Below are 26,846 nucleotides of genomic sequence, written 5' to 3'. Positions count from 1 at the left end.
CAAAATAAACAAGCAAAAAAGACTTTTCCTCTCTCTGTTAATCTTAGCTCACGTTCGCGGTCTAACACCATCTCTGGCAGGATACACATTTCAAATCTGACATACTGTAATCACAAAACAGAAAATAAAATTATTTTTTCTACCTTTTGTTGTCTGGTCATTCATTATTCAAATCATTTTGGTCCCAGGCTCTGGTTGTCTTCTGATAACTTGCTTGCCAGGGTCTCCTGCCCATTTGTCATTGACTTCTTTCTCCGTGCTACCCATCCATCTTCCATCTCTGTCCTCCCCTTCCTTTTCCCTTCCTTCCCCCGGAGGTCTGGCATCTTTCATTTTTTTTGTCTCCATCCCCAGATCCACCTTTTCTCAACTACCCTTTCATCCTTCATCTCACCCTCCTTCCCCATCACCCCAGGGTCCACCATCTCTCCCTTTCTCTTTCCAACTACCCTCCTATCGAGTATCTCTATCCCCCCTCCACACCATCCCTTGTGTCCAACTTCTCTCCCTTTCTGTTTCTTCCCTCTCTAAATACCATTTGCACCATCTCTCTCCCTCTCCTGTTTTTAGATCCATTATTTCTTCCCCATAAAGTCCGGCATATGCACGTCTCTTTGAACTCCCTTCACCCCTCTGTGTAGTTCTACACCAGGGCTTCCCCCCCCCCCCCCCCCCGCAGGCCTGCACTATCCCCCCTAAAGGCCTACACTCCACTCCTGAACCTGCACTACTCCCTAAAGGCCTGTCCCCTCTCCCCCACCGGAAGGCCTGCGTGTTCCCCCCTGACCTCCCGCACATCCATTTACCTAATGCCAGCAGCAGAGCAGCCGCAGAGAAGATCACCGGTACTTTAGTGATCCTTGCAGGTTGCCATAGGCCTCTGGAGCTATCTTCCCTCTGCCGCGGTCCCGCCCCTTCTCTGACATCAGAGGCAGGATCGCGGCAAAGGGAAGACAGCTCCTGAGGTCTATGGCAACCTGCAAGGATTGCTAAAGTATCGGCGATCCTCTCTGCAGGCTGCTCCGATGCTGACATTAGGTAAATGGATGTGCGGGAGGTCAGGGGGAAGACAGGCACTGCAGCACTTCCCGACTGGCCTTCTCCCCTCGCCCTCTAAAGCAGGAGCGGCAGCGGCCGGTCAGCAAGACGCAGTGCTGCCGATCCTGCTTTAGGGGGCGAAGGGGGAGGGTCAGTCACCGAATCGGGAGGCCAATTTTTTTGTTTTTAAATTGCTTCAAATGGATGGAGTTTGGAATTGGCAGTCGAAGAGAAGGGCACAGATAGGCAGGACTTACCAACTGAGCAGACCTCACGGGGGGGGGGGGGGGGAGGATCATAGGAGAAGATAAGTGATGAGAGATAGTGAGGGGCAGCTGAAGGAGAGAGAGGAGTCAAAGTTGAACCCGAGATTACGAGCAGACACAACAGGAAGGATGAGAGTGCTGTCCACAGAGGCAGAGAATGAGGGAAGCAGAGAGGTGAGTTTAGGTGGGAAGATGAGCAGTTGTTTTAGCCATATTCAAGAATGTAATGTAATGTAATTTATTTCTTATATACCGCTACATCCGTTAGGTTCTAAGCGGTTTGAAGAAAATATACATTAAGATTATAAATGAGAAGTAAGAAGGTACTTTAAAAAATTCCCTTACTGTCCCGAAGGCTCACAATCTAACTAAAGTATCTGGAAATTAATAAAGAAGAGAAAATAAAGATGGTTGAAAAAAGAAAAATTCTATGTGAACTTATAGGATGGAAATTAAACTGACAGTGAAGAACTGTATGAAAAATACATATGGAATGCAGTTAGAGAGGGTAGGTTACAATCTATTTATGGTATTTGTTTAATTGGAAGGTGTTAAGGAGGGTAATTTGGGGGAAGGTTATCTGAAGGTAGGTGAATCTTCTGGAGGTAAAAGAGGAGGGGTTAAGATATTTGGATGAATTTTTTGAAAAGCAGGGTTTTGATTTCTTTTCTGAATGTTTTGAAGTTGTCTGATATTGTCATAAGATTGGAGATGGAATGGTTGATTTTTGCTGCTTGTGTTGTCAGAAGGTTGTCAAACATTTTCTTGCGTTGTGTGCCTTTGAGTGGGGGGAAGGCGAAAGGGTTCGAGGTTCTTCTGTGTCTTGAGGTGGAGATTTGGTTTAAGCGGTTGTTTAGATAGGAGGGGGAAGAGCCGTGTAATACTTTGAATATCAGGCAGTGGAATTTGAATTGGATTCGTGCTTGTATGGGTAGCCAGTGAGAGTCTAAGAAGGCAGTTGTTATGTGATCATATTTTTTGAGTGAGTAGATCAATCTGAGGGTGGTGTTTTGTATGGTCTGGAGTTGTTTTATCATAGTGGCTGGACAAGGAAGATATAGGGAGTTGCAATAATCCAGCAGACCTAAGACTAGGGATTGGACGATTAGTCTAAATTGTGCTTGGTCAAAGAATTTTCTGATTTTATGGAGATTTCTCATGGTTAGAAAAGCTTTCTGGGTTGTTTTGTTGATCTGGGGCTGCATTGTGCAACATCTGTCTATCGTAACTCCTAGGAGTTTTAGTTCGGGTTGTATTGGGTATTTGGTATTTTTGATTTTCAGTTCAGTGATGGTAGGAGTTTGGGCTTTTTCGAGTAAAAGGAATTTTGTTTTTTCAGAATTTAGTTTTAGTTTGTGATCCATCATCCATTTTTCTACTGTGTCTAAGGTTGTTTCTAGCTTTGTTGTGGTGGTGGTCTCTGATGGATCGAAGGGGAGGATTATGGTGATGTCATCAGCATAGCTGAAAGATGTGACATCTAGGGTATCTAAAGTGGCTCCTAGGGAGGAGATAAAGAGGTTGAAGAGCGTAGGTGAGAGAGGTGATCCTTGTGGAACTCCGCAGGGATTTGTCCATGGTTCTGATTTGATATCATTGTATTTTACCCTGTAGGTTCTAGATTTGAGGAACCCCTGAAACCATTTGTAGACCTTGCCTGAGATTCCTATGGCGTCGAGAATTTGTAGTAATAAGGTGTGGTCAACTAGGTCAAATGCTGCGGAGAGGTTTAATTGTATTAATATCATTTTTTTTCCTTTACTGATGTGTTGTCGGGCTGTATCTAGTAATGTGACAAGTAATGTTTCTGTACTATGGTTAGTTCGGAATCCTGATTGTGAGGGGTGGAGTAGGTTATGTTTTTCCAGATATTCGGTGAGGTATTGTGCCACTAGGCCTTCTATTATTTTAACGTACAATGGTATTGAAGCGATAGGTCTGTAGTTGGAGGGGCTATCTATTGGGCCTTTGTGATCCTTTATGATTGGAGTGATTAAGATCTCTCCTAGGTCCTGTGGGAATTGGCCTTCTGTCAATGTGGTTTGAATCCATAGCATGAAGTTGGTTTTGAATGTGGTGGAGGCGTTTGATAATATGTAGGTGGGGCAATTATTTAGGGCACTGGAAGCATGGCTGTATTTATTGTAGAGTCGGTTCATATCCGACCAGACTAGAATTGGGAAATCAGACCAGCTTCTGTCTGCTACGATGTCGCTAGTTGATGGGTTTGTTGTTATCTTTTCTAGATGGGTGTGTTGTTGATGAATGTAGATCTGATATTGGTGATCTTGTTTTTGAAATGGTCTGCTAGGTGGATGGCTGTTGGTGGGTGGATACCTTGGGTGGAGAGGTAAGGTTTGGTATCTGTGAGGTTCTTTACTAGATTAAATAGCTTTTTTTGTGTCTGGGGTTTTTTTGCCTATCATATTGGAGTAGTAGGCTTTTCGTTTTTCCTTGAGTTTGGTTTTGTATTGATTAATTTGGTATCTCCATGCAGTTTTAGTGTGTTCTAAACTCTTGTTTTTTCCCCAGAATCTTTCTAGTTGTCTGCAGAGCTTTTTAGATTGGAGAAGTTCGGCGTCGAACCATTTATCAGAAGGTCTGCAGATTTTGAATTTTAGTTTTTCTGGGGCTAGCTCATTTAGAATGGTTTCGCTTATGGATCTCCATTGGGATATAAATTCGTTGGGAGCTATGTTGGTGGTGGCGTGGTCTGCTTTATCCCAGAATATGGAGGGTTCAATTTTTTGGCCTATAATCCCCCCAAACATCCCCCCACAGCAAGCTTCCCTCCCCTGATACTCACCAGCAGCAAGACTCCTTCCCCAACCACAAAAAGGTATGAGATCTTTGAAAAGGTAAAAAGTATTCAAATAAAGGTATGAGGAGGGGTCTGAGCTGCTTTATTTTCAGTCAGTGCCTCAGTCAATCAGCACTCAGGCACCGACAGGAGATTAAGGCTACGACAGCTCAGACCCTGCTGCTAAATATTGGTCCCGATTCCTCGTAAAATGGAGGGGCATTCCTTTTTAAGAATCACCCAGAGAGGTCATTTTAATATTAATGACAAGGTTTCAAGGTTTATTAAAAATTTATTATACCGCTTAATCTGAAATTCAAAGCGGTGTACAATAAAATTCATTGTCAGGAAACAGAGAGTGGGGGTAAATGGACAATACTAGGACTGTCACCAGTGGAGTGCCGCAGGGCTTGGTGCTTGGACCCGTGCTCTTCAACATCTTTATAAATGATCTGGACATAGGTACGACAAGCGAGGTAATTAAATTCGTGGACGATACAAAGTTATTCAGAGTAGTGAAGACGCAGGGGGATTGCAAAGATCTGCAACGTGACATAATCAGGCTCGAGGAATGGGCATCAACATGGCAGATGAGGTTCAACGTGGATAAGTGTAAAGTGATGCATGTCGGTAACAAAAATCTCCTGCACAAATACAGGATGTCTGGGGCGGTACTTGGAGAGACCTCCCAGGAAAGTTCTGATCGACAAGTCAATGAAGCCGTCCGCGCAATGTGTGGCGGCGACGAAAAGGTTGAACAGAATGCTAGCAATGATAAAGAAGGGGATCATGAACAGATCGGAGAAGGTTATCATGCCACTGTACCGGGCCATGGTGCGCCCTCACCTAAAGTACTGCGTACAGCACTGGTCGCCGTACATGAAGAAGAACATGGTACTACTCGAAAGGGTCCAGAGAAGAGCAACTAAGATGGTTAAAGGGTTAAAGGAGTTGCCGTACAGCGAAAGATTAGAGAAACTGGGCCTCTTCTCCCTCGAACAGAGGAGATTGAGAGGGAACATGATCGAAACATTCAAGGTACTGAAGGGGATAGACTTAGTAGACAAGGACAGGTTGTTCACCCTCTCCAAGGTAGGGAGAACAAGAGGGCACTCTCTAAAGTTGAAAGGGGATAGAAATAGAAGTCCCTAATGTAATGTAATTCCGTACAAACGTAAGGAAGTTCTTCTTCACCCAGAGAGTGGTGGAGAGCTGGAGCGTTCTTCCGGAGTCTGTCATAGGGGAAAACACCCTCCAGGGATTCAAGGCAAAGCTAGATAAGTTCCTGCTGAACACGGACGTACAGAGGTAGGGTTAGTCTCAGTTAGGGTGCTGGTCTTTGACCAGAGGGCCACCGCGTGAGCGGACTGCTGGGCATGATGAACCGCTGGTCTGACCCATACTTATGTTCTTATGTCAGCATACAATGACATAAAGACAGTTGATTAAAAACAGAACATATCATTACAGGGGATATGTCAGTAAAAACAAACATACATACACCAGACAAACAAAAGTAACAAGAGGAAGAAGGGGAGAACTACAATCAGTAAAGAAAAGAACAAATAAGGGAAGAACAATAAGGAAAGGGCAGACCTGAAAAATAATGAAAAAATTGTTGCCCTAACAAGGGCAGTTATGTCTCAAAAGCATCTATGAATAGGAAAGTCTTCAACTTAGGGCTCCTTTTACGAAGGCGCGTTAGGGCCTTAACGTGTGGAATAGTGCACGCTAAAATGCCCCACGCGCTAGTCACTACCGCCTCCTGAGCAGGTGGTAGTTTTTCAGCTAGCGCGCGCTAATTCGGTGCGTGCACTAAAAACACTAGCGCACCTTCGTAAAAGGAGCCCTTAATCTTGAAAGGGCCTATGGAAGTTTCTTCCCTTATATAGTTGGGAATGGAATTCCAAAGGAAAGGTGCTGTCACAGCAAAATTATTGGATCTTAAAGTATTAATATATTTTAAGGATGGAATGTTAAGGAGATTGTGAGCTGCAGAATGGAGAGATCTGGATGGGCTTTATGGAATAAGTAGTTTATCAATAAATTCTGGTTGATTGTATAATCGAGTTTTAAAGGTTAAAAGAAGAAGTTTGTAACTGATTCGGTGCTTGATGGGTAGCCAATGTGCCTTAAGCAGAAGAGGAGAAACGTGATCATATTTCTTTGCGTTATAAATGATTTTTACTGCTGTTTTCTGCACAATCTGAAGTCCCCTAAGTTCTTTTTTTGTTATTCCTTTAAAGAGGGCATTGCAGTAATCTATACATGAAATAACAAGGGAATGAATTAGGATGTTCAAAGATGCGGAATCCAAGTTTAGAAATTGATCTAATCATTCTTAGCCGATGAAAACATTACTGGACAACCGTACTAATATGGAGTTATCCTCAGGGTTCACTACAAATGCGCCTGTCTAGCCTTCAAGTCTCTACACGGCATCCTTCCTCCCCTCTTTCCACTATCTTGGCTCTCCTCGAATCCTAACTCCACCAGATCCACTCAAAAATTCAAATTATCCTTCCCCTCTTTAAAAAGGCATATCCCATACAGGAGAACTTGGGACATCCCTCCTCTTCAGGATCACCGAGCTGTGGAACAGCTTTACTGCCCCTCTTCGGAGTTCGACCTCCCTCCAACGCTTCCGAAAACATTTGAAAACTTGGCTTTTCTCTAAAATGTAACTACTCCCTCCCTCTCCATTATACTAAGTCCCTCTTTCTTTCTTTTTACTAAGCCCTTCTTTCCATTGGAGTTCCTTTCTATATTAATTCCTGTAAACTGTCGTGCTCCACTTTTGTGGAGATGATGCGGTATACAAACTTAAGGTTTAGTTTAGTTTAGATGATTAGAAAGTTTGCTCTCTGAATAAGGGGGAGGGGGCTGTGAGGGTACCCCAGTAAGGAGAGGGAGGGGAGGAAGGAGGGAGGGATCCCCTGAGAAGGAGGGAGGGGGAGGCTCCCAATGCGCTGAGATAACCCAGGGGGCGGGGCTTTCGTGGCGGGGTAGGCGGGGCTTCCGGCTGTGCTCTTTGCCTCGCGCTCACTGCTCTCCTCTCCTCTGCTCAGCTCTGGGACCTCTCCACCCCCGCCCCCCCGGGATGCTGCTGCTGCTGCTGCTGCTGCACTGTTTGGGGCTGGTGCTGCTCGGGTCCCGGTCCTGCTGCAGCCCGGCTCTCCTGCCGCGGCCCATTCAAGCCATGGAAAGCCTGTTTCGGGACCTCGGACAGTTCCTGGAGGACGATCAAGAAGGAACAGACAATGAACAATCCTTTGATTATTCGGTGGACTTCAACCAGCTCCCCCCCAATTACCACAATGAGGAGCATAAGGAGAGAAAAGTGGGCAACGCCACTATTTTCAGCCACAGGAAGATTGACAAGATGACCAACAACCGAACAGGAGAGATGGTGATTTCCCGAAAGACATTCACCTCCATAGAGGAGGGGGACCAGGGCCTCATGGACCGCTGGAAGAAGAATCAGGAGAAAGAGAGGCACCACTCCGATAGACTTCAGGCTCTGAGAAGGCCTCTGAGGACCCATCAAGAGTTGGTACACCCACGACTCGCTTTTGTCATGATGCAAATTCCTCAAACCACGAGAGCCAAGCTGCCCAATACCGACATGTTCCTGGAGCTCAAGTGGGAACTTCACCGGCAAAGTATGGCAGCAGAGCCAACCCAGCAAAAGCTGGTCCCACAAGCCCCAGCACTGCACGAGTACCAAAGAAGTTGGCCAAGTCTCATAGGCCTACTGAGGAGAGTGTTTACTTTTGATAGATAAACCAGTTGTATTGTATGAATGTCCTGTGAGGTAACACAGTGCAGTGGAGTCTGGAAATAAAGATGTTAATGGCTGAGAGCCAAAAAAAAAAAAGAAAAGAAAGTTTGCTCTCTAAAGTGATCCTTTTTTTTTTTTTTTTAAGGTGTAAACAATTTTTATTTTCAATGAGAATACACAACCAACACAATACAATCAACTAGGGACCGACAACAAAGAAGCCCAGATACAAAACAACGGTGCCATGCCCCCAGCCCCTCCCCCCATCCACCACCACCCTCACCCCAGATATCTGGTAATTTATTGTATTTTACTTATAAACTGTATTGAGTAAACTGTGGCAAGTCAAATTCGCACAAGACAAATGCCCGCAGTCAAATACTGGTCGCCGTACATGAAGAAGGACATGGTACTACTCGAAAGGGTCTAGAAAAGAGCAACTAAGATGGTTAAGGGGTTGGAGTGAGATCCCTAACAGTTGTAATGAAGATGCAGATTTGATGGGTGATGAATCAAGTATCAAAGGAGCCTGTATGGATAATCCATCTTTGAATGGGAAATCATGACTTTAGACTTATCAACGTTTAAGGATAAAATGTGTGAGTCCAATCAGAGTTTAATTTTCTCAAGTTTTTCATTAATGATAATTACCTCACATGAATTGTTCAGATCTATAAGATAAGCTGCACATCATCAGCGTAGGCAAACACTGTAACACCGATAGACTGACCTAAGGTCAAGAGTAAAGGAGATAATATAGAACCCTGAGGTATACCGTGCTTGTTTGTAAAAGAGTAAAGGAGATAATATAGAACTCTGAGGTATACCGTGCTTGTTTGTAAAAGATTCAGAAAATGCAGAATTGAAGATTACTTTAGAGGTGCGTTCTGAGAAGAAAGAGGTAAACCAATCCAACACTTAATCGGTGATACCAATGTCTTGGAGGCGCTCCAAGAGAAGTTTATGATCAATCGTGTTGAAAGCCGAAGAAAGATCTAAAGAAATGAGTAATACAGATTGATGGTGATCAAGATGATATAAAATTTTTGAAGTCAGACCTATGAGCGAGAGTTCAGTTTTAATATTAATGACCTCATTGAATTACATTTGCAAAGTACAATCAGAGGCTGCCAGAAAGCACGGAAAAAACCACGGTGAGCCAATTTAATTATCGGGCAGTAAAATCCGTGCATTTAACAACAGTTTAGCGCCATCGTTAAATGCACGGTGATCTTAGAGAAACATCTTCTAAATACTTACTCTCTTTCTTTCTCTGTCAATTTGTCATTTATATTATCTTTGATAGCAGATCTGGAACCCTTGTGAATTATAGGATACCTGAGTGGCACTTGCAGGAAAAAGGAAATCATTGAGACAAGGTGAGCAGTGTAGCCAAGGGCAACTGCAATGCTTCCATCATCTTTTGCTGTTAAATGTAAACACAAGCAGTTATTACTTTGCTTTCATTTGCATATATATATATACTAACATTAAATTTTTTGCAAATTAAAACAAGTCTGTTAGGACTGAACAAAATCATGAAATTTACTTTAAATGTTTGTTCTTCAATAGCAACAGTTTACCTGAGACATACATACAAGCTGCATGACCTAGTCAGATGTGCTAGTACTGGTAAAATAGTCCCATAAAGGTTTCTAAGAGTGCGTAGTCAAAAACCCACTCAATGAACTTAGCTTAATGATTAGAATAAAACAGAGATCAAATTGGAAACAAAATGTCACTTTCTACAAATCACACCACAACACCACAAACGTTGCCAGTACGCATGGATCTCTCCAAATGGTATGTATCAAAATCAAATTGACTACATCTGCATATTACAGATATGGAAATCTGCAGTTCTTGGCTGCAAAGACTAAACCAGGAGCTGACTGTGGAAGCGATCACAAGCTTTTGACATGCAAGATCAAAGTAAAGCTTGCAAGATTAGAGACCTCCAAAAATATGACATTGAAAATATTCCATCAGACTACTGGATAAAACTAGACAACAGATTTGCTTATCTTGATATAGGAGGTAGAGAGCCTCAAGAATTATGGAATTCACTTCTCCCTCCAAATTCATGGATTCGGTTATTCTCGATTTTTTTTTTTTTTGGGGGGGGGGCGATTTTAATTTTTTCACCTATTTTTACCTGGTGGTCTAGTGGGTTTTCGGGGCAGGAGCAATCTTCCTATGCTCCTGCCTCATGCAGATCACTCTTAGAAAATGATTGCAAAGAGTTCCCGTTGTAGTCTCGAGAGACTACGGGAGATCAAGGCAGCCATTTCCTATGAGTGATCTGCATGGGGCAGGAGCGTAGGAAGATCGCTCCTGCCACCGAAAGCCTGCTAGACCCCCTGGTAAGGTCCGGGATGCCGGGGGGAAGGCGGAAGGGAGGCAGGGATGGGTCTGAGCCAGCCGAGAAGTTATTTGCGGTTTTTCACACTTCGCAGTCTGGCTCTGCACCTAACCCCCGCGGATACGGAGGGAGACGTTTAATATCTTACACGTAACAGGTGTTATCCAGGGACAGCAGGCAGCTATTCTCACATATGGGTGACGTCATCGACGGAGCCCGGATGCGGATGCCTCACAAGCAGACTTGCTTGAAGAAACTCGAAGTTTCGAGTCGCCCGCACCGCGCATGCGCGAGTGAGTGCCTTCCCGCCCAGTGTAGGGCGCGTCTCCTCAGTTCAGATAGCTAGCAGAGAAGCCAACCAGGGGAGGTGGGTGGGTTGTGAGAATAGCTGCCTGTGTCACTGGATAACACCTGTTATGGTAAGTAACTGTGCTTTATCCCAGGACAAGCAGGCAGGTATTCTTACATATGGGTGACCTCCAAGCTAGCCAGAATGGGATGGTGGAAGTGTTGGCAAGTTAGGAGAATAAATTTTGTAATATAGTCTGGCCAAACTGTCCATCCCATCTGGAGAAAGTATCCAGACAATAGTGAGAAGTGAAGGTATGAACCGAGGACCAAGTAGCAGCTCTACAAATTTCCTCAATAGGTGTAGATCTGAGGAAAGCTACTGAAGCTGCCATAGCTCTAACCTTATGGGCTGTGACTTTACTGTGAAGGGGTAATCCAGCCTGGGTATAGCAGAATGAGATACAAGCCGCCAGTTGGAGATGGCACGCTTAGAAATAGGATAGAAACATAGACACTGACAGCAGAAAAGGGCCAAGGCCCATCTAGTCTGCCCATACCAATGTCCCACCCCCTAACTCCCTCCCCAACTTATTGGGATCGAAGGAGACAAAAAGTTGAGGAGCAGTTCTGTGTGGTTTGGTGCGTTCTAAATAGAAGGCCAAAGCACGTTTACAGTCTACAGTATGAAGAGCAACTTCTCCAGGATGAGAATGAGGCTTTGGAAAAAACACTGGAAGAACAATGGATTGGTTGAGATAAAATTCCGAGATCACTTTAGGGAGGAATTTAGGATGAATACGAAGAACTACTTTGTCATGATGGAACACTGTGAAAGGTGGGTCAGCAACTGAAGCTTGCAGCTCACTAACTCGTCGAGCAGAAGTGAGGGCTATGAGAAACACCACTTTCCAAGTGAGATACTTCAGATAAGCCTTATCAATTGGTTCAAATGGAGGCTTCATGAGTTGAGAAAGGACAACATTGAGGTCCCAAACCACAGGAGGCGGTTTGAGAGGAGGTTTGACATTGAAAAGTCCTTTCATGAATCTGGAAACCACCGGATGAGCAGAGAGGGGTTTCCCTTCAATAGTCTGATGGAAAGCCGCAATTGCACTGAGATGGACTCGGATAGATGTAGATTTGAGGCCAGAATTAGATAAGTGCAAAAGATAGTCCAAAACAGAAGATAAGGAGGAATGCTGAGGCTCCTTATGATGAGAAAAACACCACGTAGAAAATCTAGTCCACTTTTGGTGATAGCACTGTCTAGTGGTAGGCTTCCTAGAGGCTTCTAAAACAGCTCTTACAGGTTGAGAAAACTGAAGAGGGGTTATGTTGAGAGGTACCAAGCTGTCAGGTGTAGAGAACATGGCAACACTGATTGGTTTCCAATAAAACATGGCGTCAGGCAAGAATGCATCTTGTCATCTTAACTGTTCAACTTTTATGGCAATGCGATCTTCAGAAAAGTAAATTTGGAAGAAAAGAGCATTGGCTTCAAAGTTGGTGGCTGAAATATAAACAAGCTGCGCTATGCAGATGATACAACGCTCATCAGCAGCAGCAAAGACATGCTGTATCTACTGAGAGAGGTCAAAGTTGAAAGTCATAACATTGGATTATAACTGAACATAGACAAGATGAAATGGAAAATCATGAACACGGAAAAAGATGATTCTGAGCTTGAAGGCAACAGAATAGAAGTTGTAAAGGATTTCAATCTCCCAGGCTCTGTGGTAAACAAAGAAGCAATTAGCAGGGAAGAAATACTCTGCAGAATAATACTTGGTCGCTCTTCAATGAAGGTTCTCAACAAAGTATTCAAAGGCAAGGAAATAACACTTCAAACGAAGATCATACTTGACCATACACATTTTCTCAGTGGTCAGTTATGGATGTGAAAGCTGGACACTATGGAAACAAGACAGAAAGAAGATTGACTCATTTGAGTTTGGTGTTGGAGAAGGATTTTATGCATGCTGTGGACTGCCAAAAGAACTAACAAAATGATTCTTGAAGAGATAAAACCAGCTATGTCACTCGAAATGCAAATGATGAAGTTACAACTGTCTTATTTTGGTCAGACTGTCAAAAGGAAAAGATCATTTGAGAAGTACATCATGTTTGGGAAGATCGAAGGAACCAGGCGAAGAGGGTGACCTGCAATCAGATAGTTCTCTGACGTCAGAGAAAGGGCGGGACCGCCAGAAGAGGAAGCAGCGCAGGCGCAGGGCTCACAGATGGGCCGGGACCGCCAAGAGGAAGCAGCAGGACACCGGTAGGAGCGTCTACATGATGGGGGGGGAGTCGGGAGGCTGTGGGGGTGCGAGCGGTCCTTCAGGGTGGGGGTGGGAGTGCGTGCGAGCGGTCCTTCGAGGTGGGGGTATGAGCGGTCCTGCGGGTGGGTGAATCGGACGTCGGGGGGGGGGGCATCAAGCTTTCAGGGTGGGGACAGGACTTCAAGGGGGAGAGGAGAGTCGGGGCGGGCAAAAGGAGATTCGGGGTGGCCAGAGGAGAGTCGGGGCGGGCGAGAGGAGAGTCGGGGCGGGCGAAAGGAGAGTCGGGCGGCGATGGGAGAGTTGGGGCAGCATGTGCAGTATACGGGTGTGCGCGGTATACAAAATTTTTTTTAACATATATTTCGGTTTCCCGCGCGCTATACCCGTGTGCGCGTTATCTACGTGAAAATAAGGTAAATTTGAAAAAACTGAGAAATAGCAATCATCACTTTACGAATTAATAAAGAAAAATAAAACAAAAAAAAAAGGGAAAACAATATAATATCATTTTGGACTAATATATTTTTCAGTTAGCTTTCAGAGGCCAAAACCTCTTTCCATAGGTCAAACTATACTGCTATTATGGTATCCTGTCCTGACCTAAAGGGGGTTTTGGTCTCTAAATTAGTCAATCATGTATTAAAATTAGTCCAATAAAAGGTTCACATTATTTCTTTTTTTCCTCAATTCTTTATTATTTTCAATCTTACAGTAAGTGTTACAATAAATACAACATTTTAGACTTCAATATCCATTTCAGAATTAGTCCCCCCCCTCCTAAACAATCATAATGCCCAACATATAAAATTTATATAATAAACTTCAGTACATTATATTTAAATTCATTATCCTAACAGATTTCCACCCTCCCCCCTCCCGGATGTGCTTGTTTATAGGGGAAAATAGTACCGTATTTTCGCGGATATAACGCGCACCATTGTAAAACGCGCACAGGGGTATAGCGCGCAGAAATCACGATGATATGTACAAAAACTTTTCTATACCGCGCTCAGGCATATAACGCGCATGCTGCCCGACTCTCCTCTGGCCACCCCGACTCTCCTTTCGCCCTCCCCGACTCTCCTCTGGTTGCCCCGACTCACCCTGACTTTCGGTGCACTGCCCCGACTCTCCTCTGGTTGCCCCGACTCACCGTTCACCCGCCCTGACTTTCGGTGCACTGCCCCGCCTCTCCGTGCCTGTCCCCCTTGAAGATCTGCCTGTCCCCCCTTGAAGTCCTGTCCCCATCCTGAAAGCCTGATGCCCCCCCTCGACGTCCGATTCTTCTCCCCCCTCGGCAGGACCACTCGCACCCCCACCCCCAAAGGACCGCCGACTCCCCGACAATATTGGGCCAGGAGGGAGCCCAAATCCTCCTGGCCACGGCGACCCCCTAACCCCACCCCGCACTACATTACGGGCAGGAGGGATCCCAGGCCCTCCTGCCCTCGACGCAAACCCCCTCCCCCCAACGACCGCCCCCCCCCAAGAACCTCCGGCCGTCCCCCAGCTGACCCGCGACCCCCCTGGCCGACCCCCACGACACCCCCACCCGCCTTCCCCGTACTTTGTGTAGTTGGGCCAGAAGGGAGCCCAAACCCTCCTGGCCACGGCGACCCCCTAACCCCACCCCGCACTACATTACGGGCAGGAGGGATCCCAGGCCCTCCTGCCCTCGACGCAAACCCCCCTCCCCCCCAGCCGACCCGCGACCCCCCTGGCCGACCCCCCCACCCCCCTTCCCCGTACCTTTGGAAGTTGGCCGGACAGACGGGAGCCAAACCCGCCTGTCCGGCAGGCAGCCAACGAAGGAATGAGGCCGGATTGGCCCATCCGTCCTAAAGCTCCGCCTACTGGTGGGGCCTAAGGCGCGTGGGCCAATCAGAATAGGCCCTGGAGCCTTAGGTCCCACCTGGGGGCGCGGCCTGAGACACATGGTCGGGTTTGGCCCATGTGCCTCAGGCCGCGCCCCCAGGTGGGACCTAAGGCTCCAGGGCCTATTCTGATTGGCCCACGCGCCTTAGGCCCCACCAGTAGGCGGAGCTTTAGGACGGATGGGCCAATCCGGCCTCATTCCTTCGTTGGCTGCCTGCCGGACAGGCGGGTTTGGCTCCCGTCTGTCCGGCCAACTTCCAAAGGTACGGGGAAGGGGGGTGGGGGGGTCGTGGGGGTCGGCCAGGGGGGTCGCGGGTCGGCTGGGGGGGAGGGGGGTTTGCGTCGAGGGCAGGAGGGCCTGGGATCCCTCCTGCCCGTAATGTAGTGCGGGGTGGGGTTAGGGGGTCGCCGTGGCCAGGAGGGTTTGGGCTCCCTTCTGGCCCAACTACACAAAGTACGGGGAAGGCGGGTGGGGGTGTCGTGGGGGTCGGCCAGGGGGGTCGCGGGCAGTGTTCCCTCTAAGCGGGCGGGTGTTGTGAGCAAACTTTTTTCACCGTGAGCCAAAAATATCGGGCGCCAGCAAGTTATGAGCCAACTCGCCCGATTCTCCTCTCGCCGCCCTGCCATCTGCCGTACGCCTCTTCCGATCGTGCGCTGTGACGAGAAACGTGTGCGCTGCGATGTAATATTTTGTGCGCCAGCGCACGCCAGCACAGCTTAGCGGGAACACTGGTTCAAATGGTTTTATTTATTTCCCAAAATTTATTTTTGTTATACGCATTGAAAATATTTGATATTGCGTTTAAATCAAAATCTCAATAAACTTGAAACGAGTGCCCGTGAGATTGTGGGAGGGTTAAATACTCAAAACTTAGAAGTTTTTGCTACGCCAGCTTTCTGGTATCTTTACATACAGTGGCGTACCTAGCATATGTAACATCCGGGGCCCATCATTTTTTGGCACCCCCCCCCCCCATCTGTAAGAAAAACATGATTTTTAGTAACAAACCACACGTCACACATGAGTACCTAGGAAAAGGCAGCATCTTACATATTGCAGTGAGCAGTACATCAATACACCCATTGTAAAACTAAACAAGCCAGACCAGCACAGATCAATCCTACACCGTCAATCCTAACAGAAAACCATGTCTTTCGAACACACAGAACACAGAAAACACCTTCGCCTAGTAAGGAATATGTAATCACAAACTAACCCCTCCCTCTTTTACAAAACTGTAGTGTGGATTTTAGCTACGGAGGTAACAGCTCTGATGCTCATAAAATTCTGAGCATCAGAGCTGCTACCACCAAGGCTGGTGCTAAAAATGCTTCACAGTTTTGTAAAAGGGGGGATAAAATAAAAATACATAGACAAAGGTTAAATTGAACCAGCAAGAAGCTGGACTCTGCATACAATGCTTCACAGAAACAGTGACACATGTCTCCTAAAGCAATAAATAAATAGAAATTTTTTTCTACCTTTGTCTTCTGTGGTTTCTCCTTTCCTCATCTTCTTGTAACTCTCTTCCTTCCATCCACTGTCTGCCGTCTCTCTTCCCCTATATGGCATCTTCTCTCCTTCTATGCCCCTTCCAGAAACTGTATGCCTCCCCCTTCCATCTCTCCTTTCACCCCATTGGTCTGGCATCTCTCTCCTCGCCTTCCCTCTCCCACACCTCTCCTCATAGTCTGGTATCTCCCCTTCCCTGATTCTCTGGCATCTCTCTCCTTTCCTTTTCTTCCATCTTTCGCTCCCCCTCCATGCTCTCACATCTCCCCCTTCCTTTTCCCTTAGACTGGCATACCTTCCTCCTACGCTCCAAGCCCTGGCATCTCCTTTAATTCCCTCCCTCATCTTCCTTCTCCCTCCAGCTGGGTACCGCAACACTCTTCCCTGCAGCTCTGCACTTCCCCACAATTGCCATGCTTCGGTTCCTCTTCTTCCTTCCTTCCTCCCCCCCCCCCCCGCGGGATCCTGCGGCACCATCAACTCTTACTCCCTCTAATGTCGGCCCTGCAGCTCCAGACTTCCTCGCACCTTCTCCCCTCCCCCTTTGGATCGCTATTATTTTAAATGTTATAGCCGCGGAGCTGTATCCATCAGTGGAGATGTCTAACCTCGGCCTGCCCCGGAACTCTTACTGCAGCAGCCGCCCGTCTAGGCAGGAACAGGAAGTCACTGTTGCAGTAAGAGTTCCGGGGCAGGCCGAGGTTAGACATCTCCACTGATGGATACAGCTCCGCGGCTATAACATTTAAAATAATAGCGATCCAAAGGGGGAGGGGAGAAGGTGCGAGGAAGTCTGGAGCTGCAGGGCCGACATTAGAGGGAGTAAGAGTTGATGGTGCCGCAGGGTCCCGCGGGGGGGGGGGGGGGAGGAAGGAAGGAAGAAGAGGAACCGAAGCATGGCAATTGTGGGGAAGTGCAATCCCCCCAATGCGTCCCCTTACCTTACCGACGCGTGTGTGCGCTGTGAAGAGAAACTTTGCGCTGCGATGTAATATTTTGTGCGTGAGCGCAGGCCAACGCAGCTTAGCGGGAACACTGGTCGCGGGTCGGCTGGGGGACGGGCGGAGGTTCTTGGGGGGGGGGGCGGTCGTTGGGGGGGGGGGGTTTGCGTCGAGGGCAGGAGGGCCTGGGATCCCTCCTGCCCGTAATGTAGTGCGGGGTGGGGTTAGGGGGGTCGCCGTGGCCAGGAGGGTTTGGGCTCCCTCCTGGCCCGATATTGTTGGGGAGTCGGCGGTCCTTCGGGGTGAGGGTGCGAGTGGTCCTGCCGGGGGGGGGATGTATCGGACGTCGGGGAGTCGGCCGGGCAAGAGGGCTTGGGCTCCCTCTTGCTCCGATCGTGGATGCGGGTGCGGGTGGGAGCGCGTGCGAGCGGTCGTTCGGGGTGGGGGTGCGAGCGGTCCTGCTGGGGGGGTGAATCGGGCATCGGGCGGGGTGGGAACTATGTTTAAAAACTTTTGTATACCGCGCTCAGGCATATAACGCGCGAGGGGTATGCGCGGTACGTAAAATCACGTATAACGCGCGCGTTATATCCGCGAAAATACGGTACTTAGACGCTACAATACTTTGCTAATGGCTTCCAAGTCTCTTGAAATCTCTTAAAATTCCCTTTCTGGATGGCTAATGTTCGTTCCATTTTATACATATGACACAATGAATTCCACCAAAAGCTATAATTAAGCCGGCTCCAATTCTTCCAATTGCTCATAATTTGTTGTATGGCAACTCCTGTCATTATCAATAAAAGTCTGTTGTTCTTAGATGATATTTGGCTTTTTGCTCTCATTGACATACCAAATAATATAGTATCATAGGTCAATACCACCGGGTTTTCTAATAAACAATTAATTTGGGGCTTTTGTAATCTAACATAGTGCTCTATGTAACAGAAAAACACAAGTTTGTCTCATAGATCCTGATATTGTACATCTCAACCTCCAAGTCCATATTCGTGGCCATTGAGATGCAGAAATTTGATGCTTAATCTCAGTGCTCCAAATATCCCTAAGACCAGTTTAGATCACCTTATTTCTATTTATAAACATTTATCAACACAACTACAATACTACTTTATCCTAAAACAAAATAATAAATAAAAGAAATATATATTTTTTCTACTTTTGTCATCTCTGATTTCTGCTCCCCTCATCATCTCATCTGCTCCCCTCACCTTCTCATCACTCTCCATCCACTGTCTGCCCTCTCTCCTTTCCTCTCCCTCCAGTAGTCCGACATCTTTTCATTCCCCCTCTAGTAGCCCATCTCCCGCCTTCCTTTTCAACCTTCTTGTGGTCTGGTATTTCTCTCTCCTCCTTCCCTTAGTCTGGAATCTTTCTCCCCTCCTTCCCTCCCCCCTCCAGTAGTCTGAGTTTTCTCTCCTTCCCTTTCTCCCTTCTTGTTGTCTGGTATCAGTTAGCTTTTAGTAATCCGCCTAGAACTGCAAGGTACGAGCGGAATAGAAGTCACAAATGTAATGTATCTCTTCTCTCCTTCCCTTCCCCTCCTCCTCCCTACCATGGTCTGGCATCTCTTTCCTCCCCTTCCTTCCCCTGGAGGTCTGGCATCTCTTTTTCCTCGTAGTCCAGTATCTCTCTAGTAACCACTCCCACTACATTCTTCCCATCCACAGGATCCAGTAGTTCTTCATCCTACTTATTCCCGGCAGCTGCTCTTGCATTCTTCGGGCCGCTGGAAGCATGAGTGAAGTAAATATGCTGCCTTCAGCGGCCCGGAAGCTTTCCCTCTTCTACTTCTTCCTGCCTATGCAGGGATCGGAAGTAGTAGCAGAGGGAAAGCTTCTGGGCTGCCAGAGGCAGCGTGTTTACCTCACTCATGCTGCCGACAGCCCAAAGAATGAAAGAGCAGGTGCTGGGAAGAAGAAATGTTGAATCCAAAGGAAGTGTGTGTAGAACCCCAAACTGCAGTGTGGGCCACCCAGAAGGTCTCCACGGACCACCAGTGGCTTGCAGGCCTTGCAATAAAGAACACTGTAATATAGTAACATGAAGAGAGAAGGAAAGAGTCAAATACCTTGAAAATCTTCAGAATTAGGAAGCTTCACTCCACAAATAAAATAATCCTTTTGATCATTCTGTACATTTAAGAGCAAAACATGGCAGTTAATAACCATTATTAGAAATTAGAAAGAGTTTATCACATTTGAAATATAAAGAAAATGGCTAAGAATCCGGTTCAATAGTAGGTCAACTTTTAGAAGTGTACAAAAGTGTAAAATCTGCAAGTATGTTTTGCCTGCAGACTTGACAATTTTTAAAGTAACATTTTCCTTTTGAAATTGCAAAATGTGCATGCTAAGGTGTCAATACTGACCAGAGGAATGCCTCCCCTAGCTGCACATATGTTTACATGTGCTCAGGGAAGACAATTTTCAGGAGACCATTTTTAGACATAAACCACTGTGTATATTCAGAAAAGCACAGTTACTTACCGTAACAGGTGTTATCCAGGGACAGCAGGCAGATATTCTTAACACATGGGTGACGTCACCGACGGAGCCCTCGGTACGGACCTTTTTAACTAGAAGTTTCTAGTTGGCCGTACCGCGCGTGCGCGAGTGCCTTCCCGCCCGACGGAGGAGTGCGTGGTCCCCAGTTAGTATAAGCCAGCTAAGAAGCCAACCCGGGGAGGTGGGTGGGACGTAAGAATATCTGCCTGCTGTCCCTGGATAACACCTGTTACGGTAAGTAACTGTGCTTTATCCCAGGACAAGCAGGCAGCATATTCTTAACACATGGGTGACCTCCAAGCTAACAAAGAGGGAGGTGGGATGGTTGGCCATTAGGAAAATAAATTTTGTAACACAGATTGGCCGAAGTGTCCATCCCGTCTGGAGAACGCATCCAGACAGTAGTGGGTAGTGAATGTGTGAACTGAGGACCAAGTGGCCGCCTTGCAGATTTCCTCGATGGGCGTGGAGCGGAGGAAAGCTACGGAAGCAGCCATAGCTCGGACTCTGTGGGCCGTGACAGTTCCTTCCAGTGAGAGACCGGCCCGAGCGTAGCAGAAAGCAATACAGGCAGCAAGCCAATTTGAAAGTGTCCGTTTGGAGACAGGACGACCCAAACGGTTGGGGTCGAAAGACAAAAAGAGCTGAGGGGATGTTCGGTGAGCTCTGGTACGATCAAGATAGTAAGCAAGGGCACGCTTACAATCCAGCGTGTGCAACGCCTGTTCCCCAGGATGCGAGTGAGGCTTAGGGAAGAAGACGGGCAGCACAATGGACTGGTTGAGGTGAAAAGCTGAGACCACCTTGGGAAGGAATTTAGGGTGGGTACGCAGAACAACCTTGTCATGGTGAAAAACAGTGAAAGGTGGGTCGGCAACCAGTGCATGCAGTTCGCTAACCCTCCTGGCAGAGGTGATGGCAATGAGGAAAAGCACCTTCCAGGTAAGAAGCCTGAGTGAAGTTGTGGCAAGAGGCTCAAACGGAGGTTTCATGAGAGCTGAGAGAACCACATTCAGGTCCCAGACGACAGGAGGAGGCTTGAGAGGCGGTTTGATATTGAAGAGTCCTCTCATAAATCTGGAAACCAGAGGATGAGCCGTGAGGGGTTTTCCGAGAATAGGCTCATGAAACGCAGTGATGGCACTGAGGTGGACTCTGATGGAGGTAGTTTTGAGGCCAGCATTGGACAGTGAGAGCAAATATTCCAAGACAGTTTCCACCGCTAAGGAGGTGGGTTCCTGATGATGCCGGAGACACCAGGAGGAAAATCTGGTCCACTTCTGATGGTAACATTAGAGAGTGGCCGGTTTCCTGGAGGCGTCCAAAATGAGGCGGACCGGTTGAGATAGATTCTCCGGAGAGGTCAGCCCGAGAGAAACCAAGCTGTCAGGTGGAGCGAAGACAGATTGGGATGTAGTAGAGACTGATGCTGTTGCGTAAGTAGAGTAGGAAACACAGGAAGTAGAATGGGTTCCCTGGAGCTGAGTTGGAGCAGGAGTGAGAACCAGTGTTGGCAAGGCCACCGAGGTGCGATAAGAATCATGGTGGCGTGGTCCTTGCGGAGTTTGGACAAGGTCCGCAACATCAGAGGAAGTGGAGGGAAGGCATACAGGAACCGATCCCTCCAATCGAGCAGGAATGCATCCGGGGCCAGACGGTGAGGAGAGAAGAGTCTGGAGCAGAATTGGGGCAGCTGATGATTGTGAGGTGCTGCAAAGAGGTCCACCTGCGGAGTGCCCCATCGAGCAAAGATGGAGAGCAGAGTCGGAGGGTCCAAAGTCCACTCGTGAGGTTGAAGGATGCGGCTGAGATTGTCGGCCAGAGAGTTCTGTTCGCCCTGGATATAGACCGCCCTGAGAAAGAGATTGCGGTCCGTGGCCCAGGTCCAGATGCGCAGAGCCTCCAAACAAAGGGGGCGAGATCCGGTGCCGCCTTGCTTGTTTATGTAGTACATGGCGACTTGATTGTCTGTGCACAGGAGGAGGACTTGAGGGCAGAGAAGATGTTGGAAAGCCTTGAGGGCGTAGAACATGGCTCTGAGTTCCAGGAAATTGATGTGATGACGACGCTCCTGTGGGGTCCAAAGTCCCTGGGTGCGTAGATCTCCTAGGTGAGCTCCCCACGCGTAGGGGGACGCATCTGTGGTGATGATCATAGAGTGGGGGGGCAGATGAAAAAGTAGACCCCTGGAAAGATTTGAGGAGTTCAACCACCATTGGAGAGATTGCTGAAGAGATGATGTCACAGAGATGGGATGAGAAAGAAGATCCGTAGTCTGTGACCATTGGTTGGCGAGAGTCCACTGAGGCGTACGAAGGTGGAGACGTGCCAGAGGAAGGACATGCACCGTCGAGGCCATGTGACCCAGTAGGACCATCATCTGTCGGGCAGGAATGGAGGGGTGCATGAGTACCTGACGGCAGAGATGGAGCAGGGTCCGCTGGCGATCGGAGGGGAGAAAGGCCCTCATTAGCGTGGTGTCCAGAACTGCTCCAATGAATTGAAGTCGCTGGGTGGGAAGCAGGTGCGACTTGGGGTAGTTGATCTCGAACCCCAGGAGGTGGAGGAGAGAGATGGTGTGATGAGTGGCTTGTAGCACGAGTTGAGATGAAGGTGCTTTCACCAACCAATCGTCCAAGTAGGGGAACACCTGGAGGTTGTGAGACCTGAGGAAGGCCGCTACCACTATAAGGCACTTGGTGAAGACCCTGGGTGAGGAAGCGAGGCCGAACGGTAGCACCTTGTACTGATAGTGGTGGTGCAGTACCTGGAACCGCAGGTAGCGGCGAGAATTCTGATTGATGGAGATGTGAGTGTAGGCCTCTTTGAGGTCCAGGGAACATAGCCAGTCGTGTTGAGAAAGAAGAGGGTAAAGCGTGGCAAGGGAGAGCATTCTGAATTTCTCCTTGACCAGACACTTGTTGAGGTCCCTTAGATCGAGAATGGGACGGAGGTCTCCCGTCTTTTTGGGAACCAGGAAGTAGCGGGAGTAGAATCCCTGACCCCTTTGATCTGGAGGTACTTCTTCGATGGCATTGAGAAGGAGGAGGGATTGAACCTCCCTCAGGAGGAGGGGGGTTTGAGATGAGTGTGAAGCAGACTCTACGGGAAGGTTGTCCGGAGGCAGAGTCTGGAAGTTGAGAGAGTAGCCGTGGCGGATGATGTTGAGGACCCACTGGTCCGACGTGATGACTTCCCAACGGCTGGAGAAAATGGTGAGACGACCCCCGATGGGCTGTGGAAGAGGTAGCAAGGGTGGATGACTGGCTATGCCCTGGAGAGAAGAGTCAAAAGGGCTGAGATTGTTTAGCAGGCTGAGGAGGCTTAGAGGGTTGAGTGGCCTGAGATCGAGCCTGGGCATGATGTTGCTGTTGACGGGGTCGCCGAGATTGCTGGGGAGGCGGGTTGAGTGGTCTGGCTGAGAACCTCCGTTGATAAGATGTTTGAGGTCGATAGGGTCGGGCAGGCGGAGCCTTCTTTTTCGGCTTGATCAGGGTGTCCCACCTGGTCTCATGGGCAGAGAGTTTCTGGGTGGTGGAATCCAGCGACTCTCCAAAAAGTTCATCCCCGAGACAGGGGGCGTTGGCCAAACGATCCTGGTGGTTGATGTCCAGGTCGGAGACTCTGAGCCAGGCCAAACGACGCATGGCTACGGCCATGGCAGAGGCCCGAGAGGTGAGCTCGAAGGAGTCGTATATCGAGCGGACCATATACTTGCGCATTTGGAGAAGGCCAGAGATGTGTTGTTGGAATAGCGGGACCTTGCGCTCAGGGAGGTACTTCTGGAGGGCAGACAGTTGTTGGACCAAATGTTTCAGATAGAAGGAAAAATGGAAGGAATAGTTGTTTGCCCTGTTTGCAAGCATGGCATTCTGGTAAAGCCTCTTGCCAAACTTGTCCATGGTCTTACCTTCTCTGCCAGGAGGGGTAGAGGCATAGACACTGGAGCCCTGAGTCTTTTTTAAGGTGGATTCAACCAAAAGGGACTCATGGGGCAATTGAGATTTGTCGAATCCAGGAATAGGGATGACACGGTAAAGGTTGTCCAGCTTACGGGGGGCTCCCGGTACCGTGAGGGGACTTTCCAAGTTTTTGTAAAATGTTTCCCGCAGGATGTCATGCACGGGAAGCTTGAGGAACTCCTTAGGAGGCTGCTCAAAGTCTAAAGCCTCTAAAAAGGCTTGAGACTTCTTTGAGTCAGATTCTAGTGGAAGGGACAGGGCAGCAGACATTTCTCTTAGAAATTTAGAAAATGAGGACTGCTCTGGTTTAGAGGTGGCATCGGGTGCCGATGGTTCCTCATCAGATGAGGAGGGATCCTCCTCGGTACCGAGAGGAGTTTCCTCCCATAAATCAGGGTCCCTGACCTCTGGTGCATGTCGAGACACCGGGGTGGAGGGCGCGGTATGGCGAGTCTTGGACAAAGACTTGCCAGAGCGCACCGAAACGGTACCAGGGGAGGACGACCGGCGTCGATCTCGGTCCCGAGAAGAATGCCGTACCGCCTGGTGCCGAGGAGGATCCAGTGTGGCCTGAGAATGAACCACCGGATCGCCCTGAAGTTGTTGGGCCGAAAGGATCGGCATGGAGGTGTTCACCGGTACCGAAGGGGTGGACACCGGGGGCTCGGTACGGGGCTCGGGCCGGTCTGGTACCGGAAGGAGCGGCGCCAGGATAGTGGGCAACAGTTGTTCAAGTTGTTTCTTCAACTGCTCCTGGAGTTGAGCCTTTAAGATGGCCGAGATACGGTCATCTAGGGGTGGCATCGGAACCGCTTTCTTTTTCTTCGGTTCCTTGGATGCCGCTCCACGCCCCGGCGATGAGGAGGCCGATGACGAGGCACTCACCGAGATCGGGGCGGAGCGTTTGCGGGACCGGTGCGATACCGGTAGGGACGGTGTCGCCACCGTAGCTGGAGGGCGCTCGAGGGAAGAGGAAGGCTTCTTAGCCGGCTTACCTGGCGCCAGCGACGCCGATGTGGGGTCGGTCGGTGTCGAGGTCGACGGTGCCGATTTCTGAGGTACCGCCGTTGAAGGTGAGGAGTCCATCGCCGACTCGGTGCCGAAGAGAAGAGTTTGTTGAATTCTTCGGTTTTTAAGGGTTCTCTTTTGAAGAGTGGCACAGCGGGTGCAGGAGTCCGCCCGATGCTCCGGACCCAGACACTGCAAACACCAATTGTGTGGGTCAGTTATGGAGATCGGGCGTGCACACCGCTGGCACTTCTTAAAACCGACCTGCGGGGGCATGAAGGGGAAGATAGCCTCCGCAAAATCGAAGCCCGAGGCCTGTATATTGGCAACAGGCCCCGCCGGGGCAAAAACGAAAGAAAAAAGGCGAAAAAGCAAAGTTTTTGTTTTTTGTTTTGCAAATCAAAGAAAAATAAACCCGAAGGTAAAGAGAGAAAAAATAAGGAAAAAAGCGCGAGCGGGAAGGCAAAAAAGTGGTTTCAACGGCCGTTGAAAAAACACACGCGTCTTCTTCGCTCCGCGGAAACGAAGAAACTGGGGACCACGCACTCCTCCGTCGGGCGGGAAGGCACTCGCGCACGCGCGGTGCGGCCAACTAGAAACTTCTAGTTAAAAAGGTCCGTACCGAGGGCTCCGTCGGTGACGTCACCCATGTGTTAAGAATATGCTGCCTGCTTGTCCTGGGATAATGTCCTCGCAGCATAAACAGTTCTCTACTATAGCTTGGCATTATAAGGGCAATTCTATAATCCCGGTTCCCACATTTACATATGTTACAATGACAGTACTTATGATCGTTATGTACACATATCAGTGTAAATGTTAGAAGAGCACTTAGGTGCTATTCTGCAAATATGCAGTTAAATTGCATAGCATGTATTTGTAAGGGGCATATGCTGGACTAGGACATAGGTGGGGCTACCACTTATTCTGTAAGCAGCTATTTATGTACCCTCCAATTTACAGCAGCTCTAATGTTCGCTTTTGAAGAGAGGAGCAACGAGTACAAGCCTCAGCCCTGTGCTTCGGCCCCAGACACTGGAGACCAGCGGTGCGGGTCTGTGATGGAAATAGGGAGAGCACAGCGACCGCACTTTCTAAAGCCCGTTTGAGGTCGGAACATTGAGGTAAAAACTGCCTCAGCAAAATCAAAGGTCGAGGATGAGGAAGTGGAACAGGCCCCGCCAGGCCAAACCCGCAAAAGAGAAAAAGTAAAAATTATTTTTTTTTAATTTTAAAAAAAGAGAAACAAAATCAAGAAAGAAAAAGAAATGACGACTAAAAAGTCAGAAAAGAAAACTGCGAGAGCGAAAAGGCAGCGAAAAATAGCAACAGATGTTGATGAGCAACTTCTTAGCTCCGCAGAAACTAAGGGACCGCGCGCCCTACGTCGGGCAGGAAGGCACTCGAACATGTGCGGTTCGGGCTATCACAAACTTTCTAAAGACTTAAAGTGGCGATGCACTTTTAAAGTGGTCCATAGCAGGTGATGCCACCCATTCGTAAGAATATGCTGCCTGCTTGTCCTGGGATAACACCAACTATGCGAGTCAGTGATGGAAATAGGGCACTGACACCGACAGCACTTCTTAAACCTGATGAGAGGTTAAAAATGAATAAAGAAAAATAATGTTGGGGAAGGGAGGGTGGGTTATGGGTTTATATATATACAATTGTTGTTTGTCTTGATGTATGGGGGTTTTTTTTTTGTACACTTGTTGAATGATTAAAAAGGAATAAAGAATTTTAAAAAAACCTGCTCTGCTCAATAGTTTTGACATGGACAGGAAAATCTCAGTGGCGAGGTTAAACTCAATTCTGGTGACAGAAAAAGAAAGCCTGCCAAGAGAGAAAAACAAGAGGGCCAAAGGCCAGTCTGTAGAAAATGAGAAACACACCAAAATTATTAGAATTGGTTTTTTGTAAACCAAATATAAAATAAGATACAATGAAAAGAACCTGGCGAAAGCCAAGACAAAAAAAAGAGAGGTTAACAGGAAGGCAACAATCGCACTGGACAGAATCCTGAAAAAGCACTTCTTCGGTCCAAGGAAAACAAAGAACTGAGGTACCGTGAGCTGGCGTTGGGCAGGAAGGCAATCGCGCATGCAGTGTGGGCAGTCGCAAAGTTTCTAAAAACTAAAGTGGCAATACACTTGTCCGTATCAAGCTCCTTGTATGACATCACCCCACATGTGAGATTATGCT

General features: G+C 48.0%; 1 protein-coding gene across 1 annotated transcript in view; it reads right to left on the bottom strand.

The window, feature by feature from the left end:
* The window catches only part of UVRAG (UV radiation resistance associated), a 136,775-nt gene that overhangs the window by 23,473 nt on the left and 86,456 nt on the right, over positions 1-26,846 (bottom strand). Inside the window, exons 11-12 of the mRNA XM_033948900.1 lie at positions 19,236-19,296; positions 9,146-9,311 (exon numbers count right to left, since the gene is read on the bottom strand). Of these exons, the coding sequence (XP_033804791.1) occupies positions 9,146-9,311; positions 19,236-19,296 (227 nt within the window). The remainder of the gene's footprint in view (positions 1-9,145; positions 9,312-19,235; positions 19,297-26,846) is intronic.

This window comes from Geotrypetes seraphini, chromosome 6 (genome assembly GCF_902459505.1).
Source record: "Geotrypetes seraphini chromosome 6, aGeoSer1.1, whole genome shotgun sequence".
In the NCBI taxonomy this organism is placed as follows: Eukaryota; Metazoa; Chordata; class Amphibia; order Gymnophiona; family Dermophiidae; genus Geotrypetes; species Geotrypetes seraphini.
This window is presented reverse-complemented; position numbering and strand designations above follow the sequence as displayed.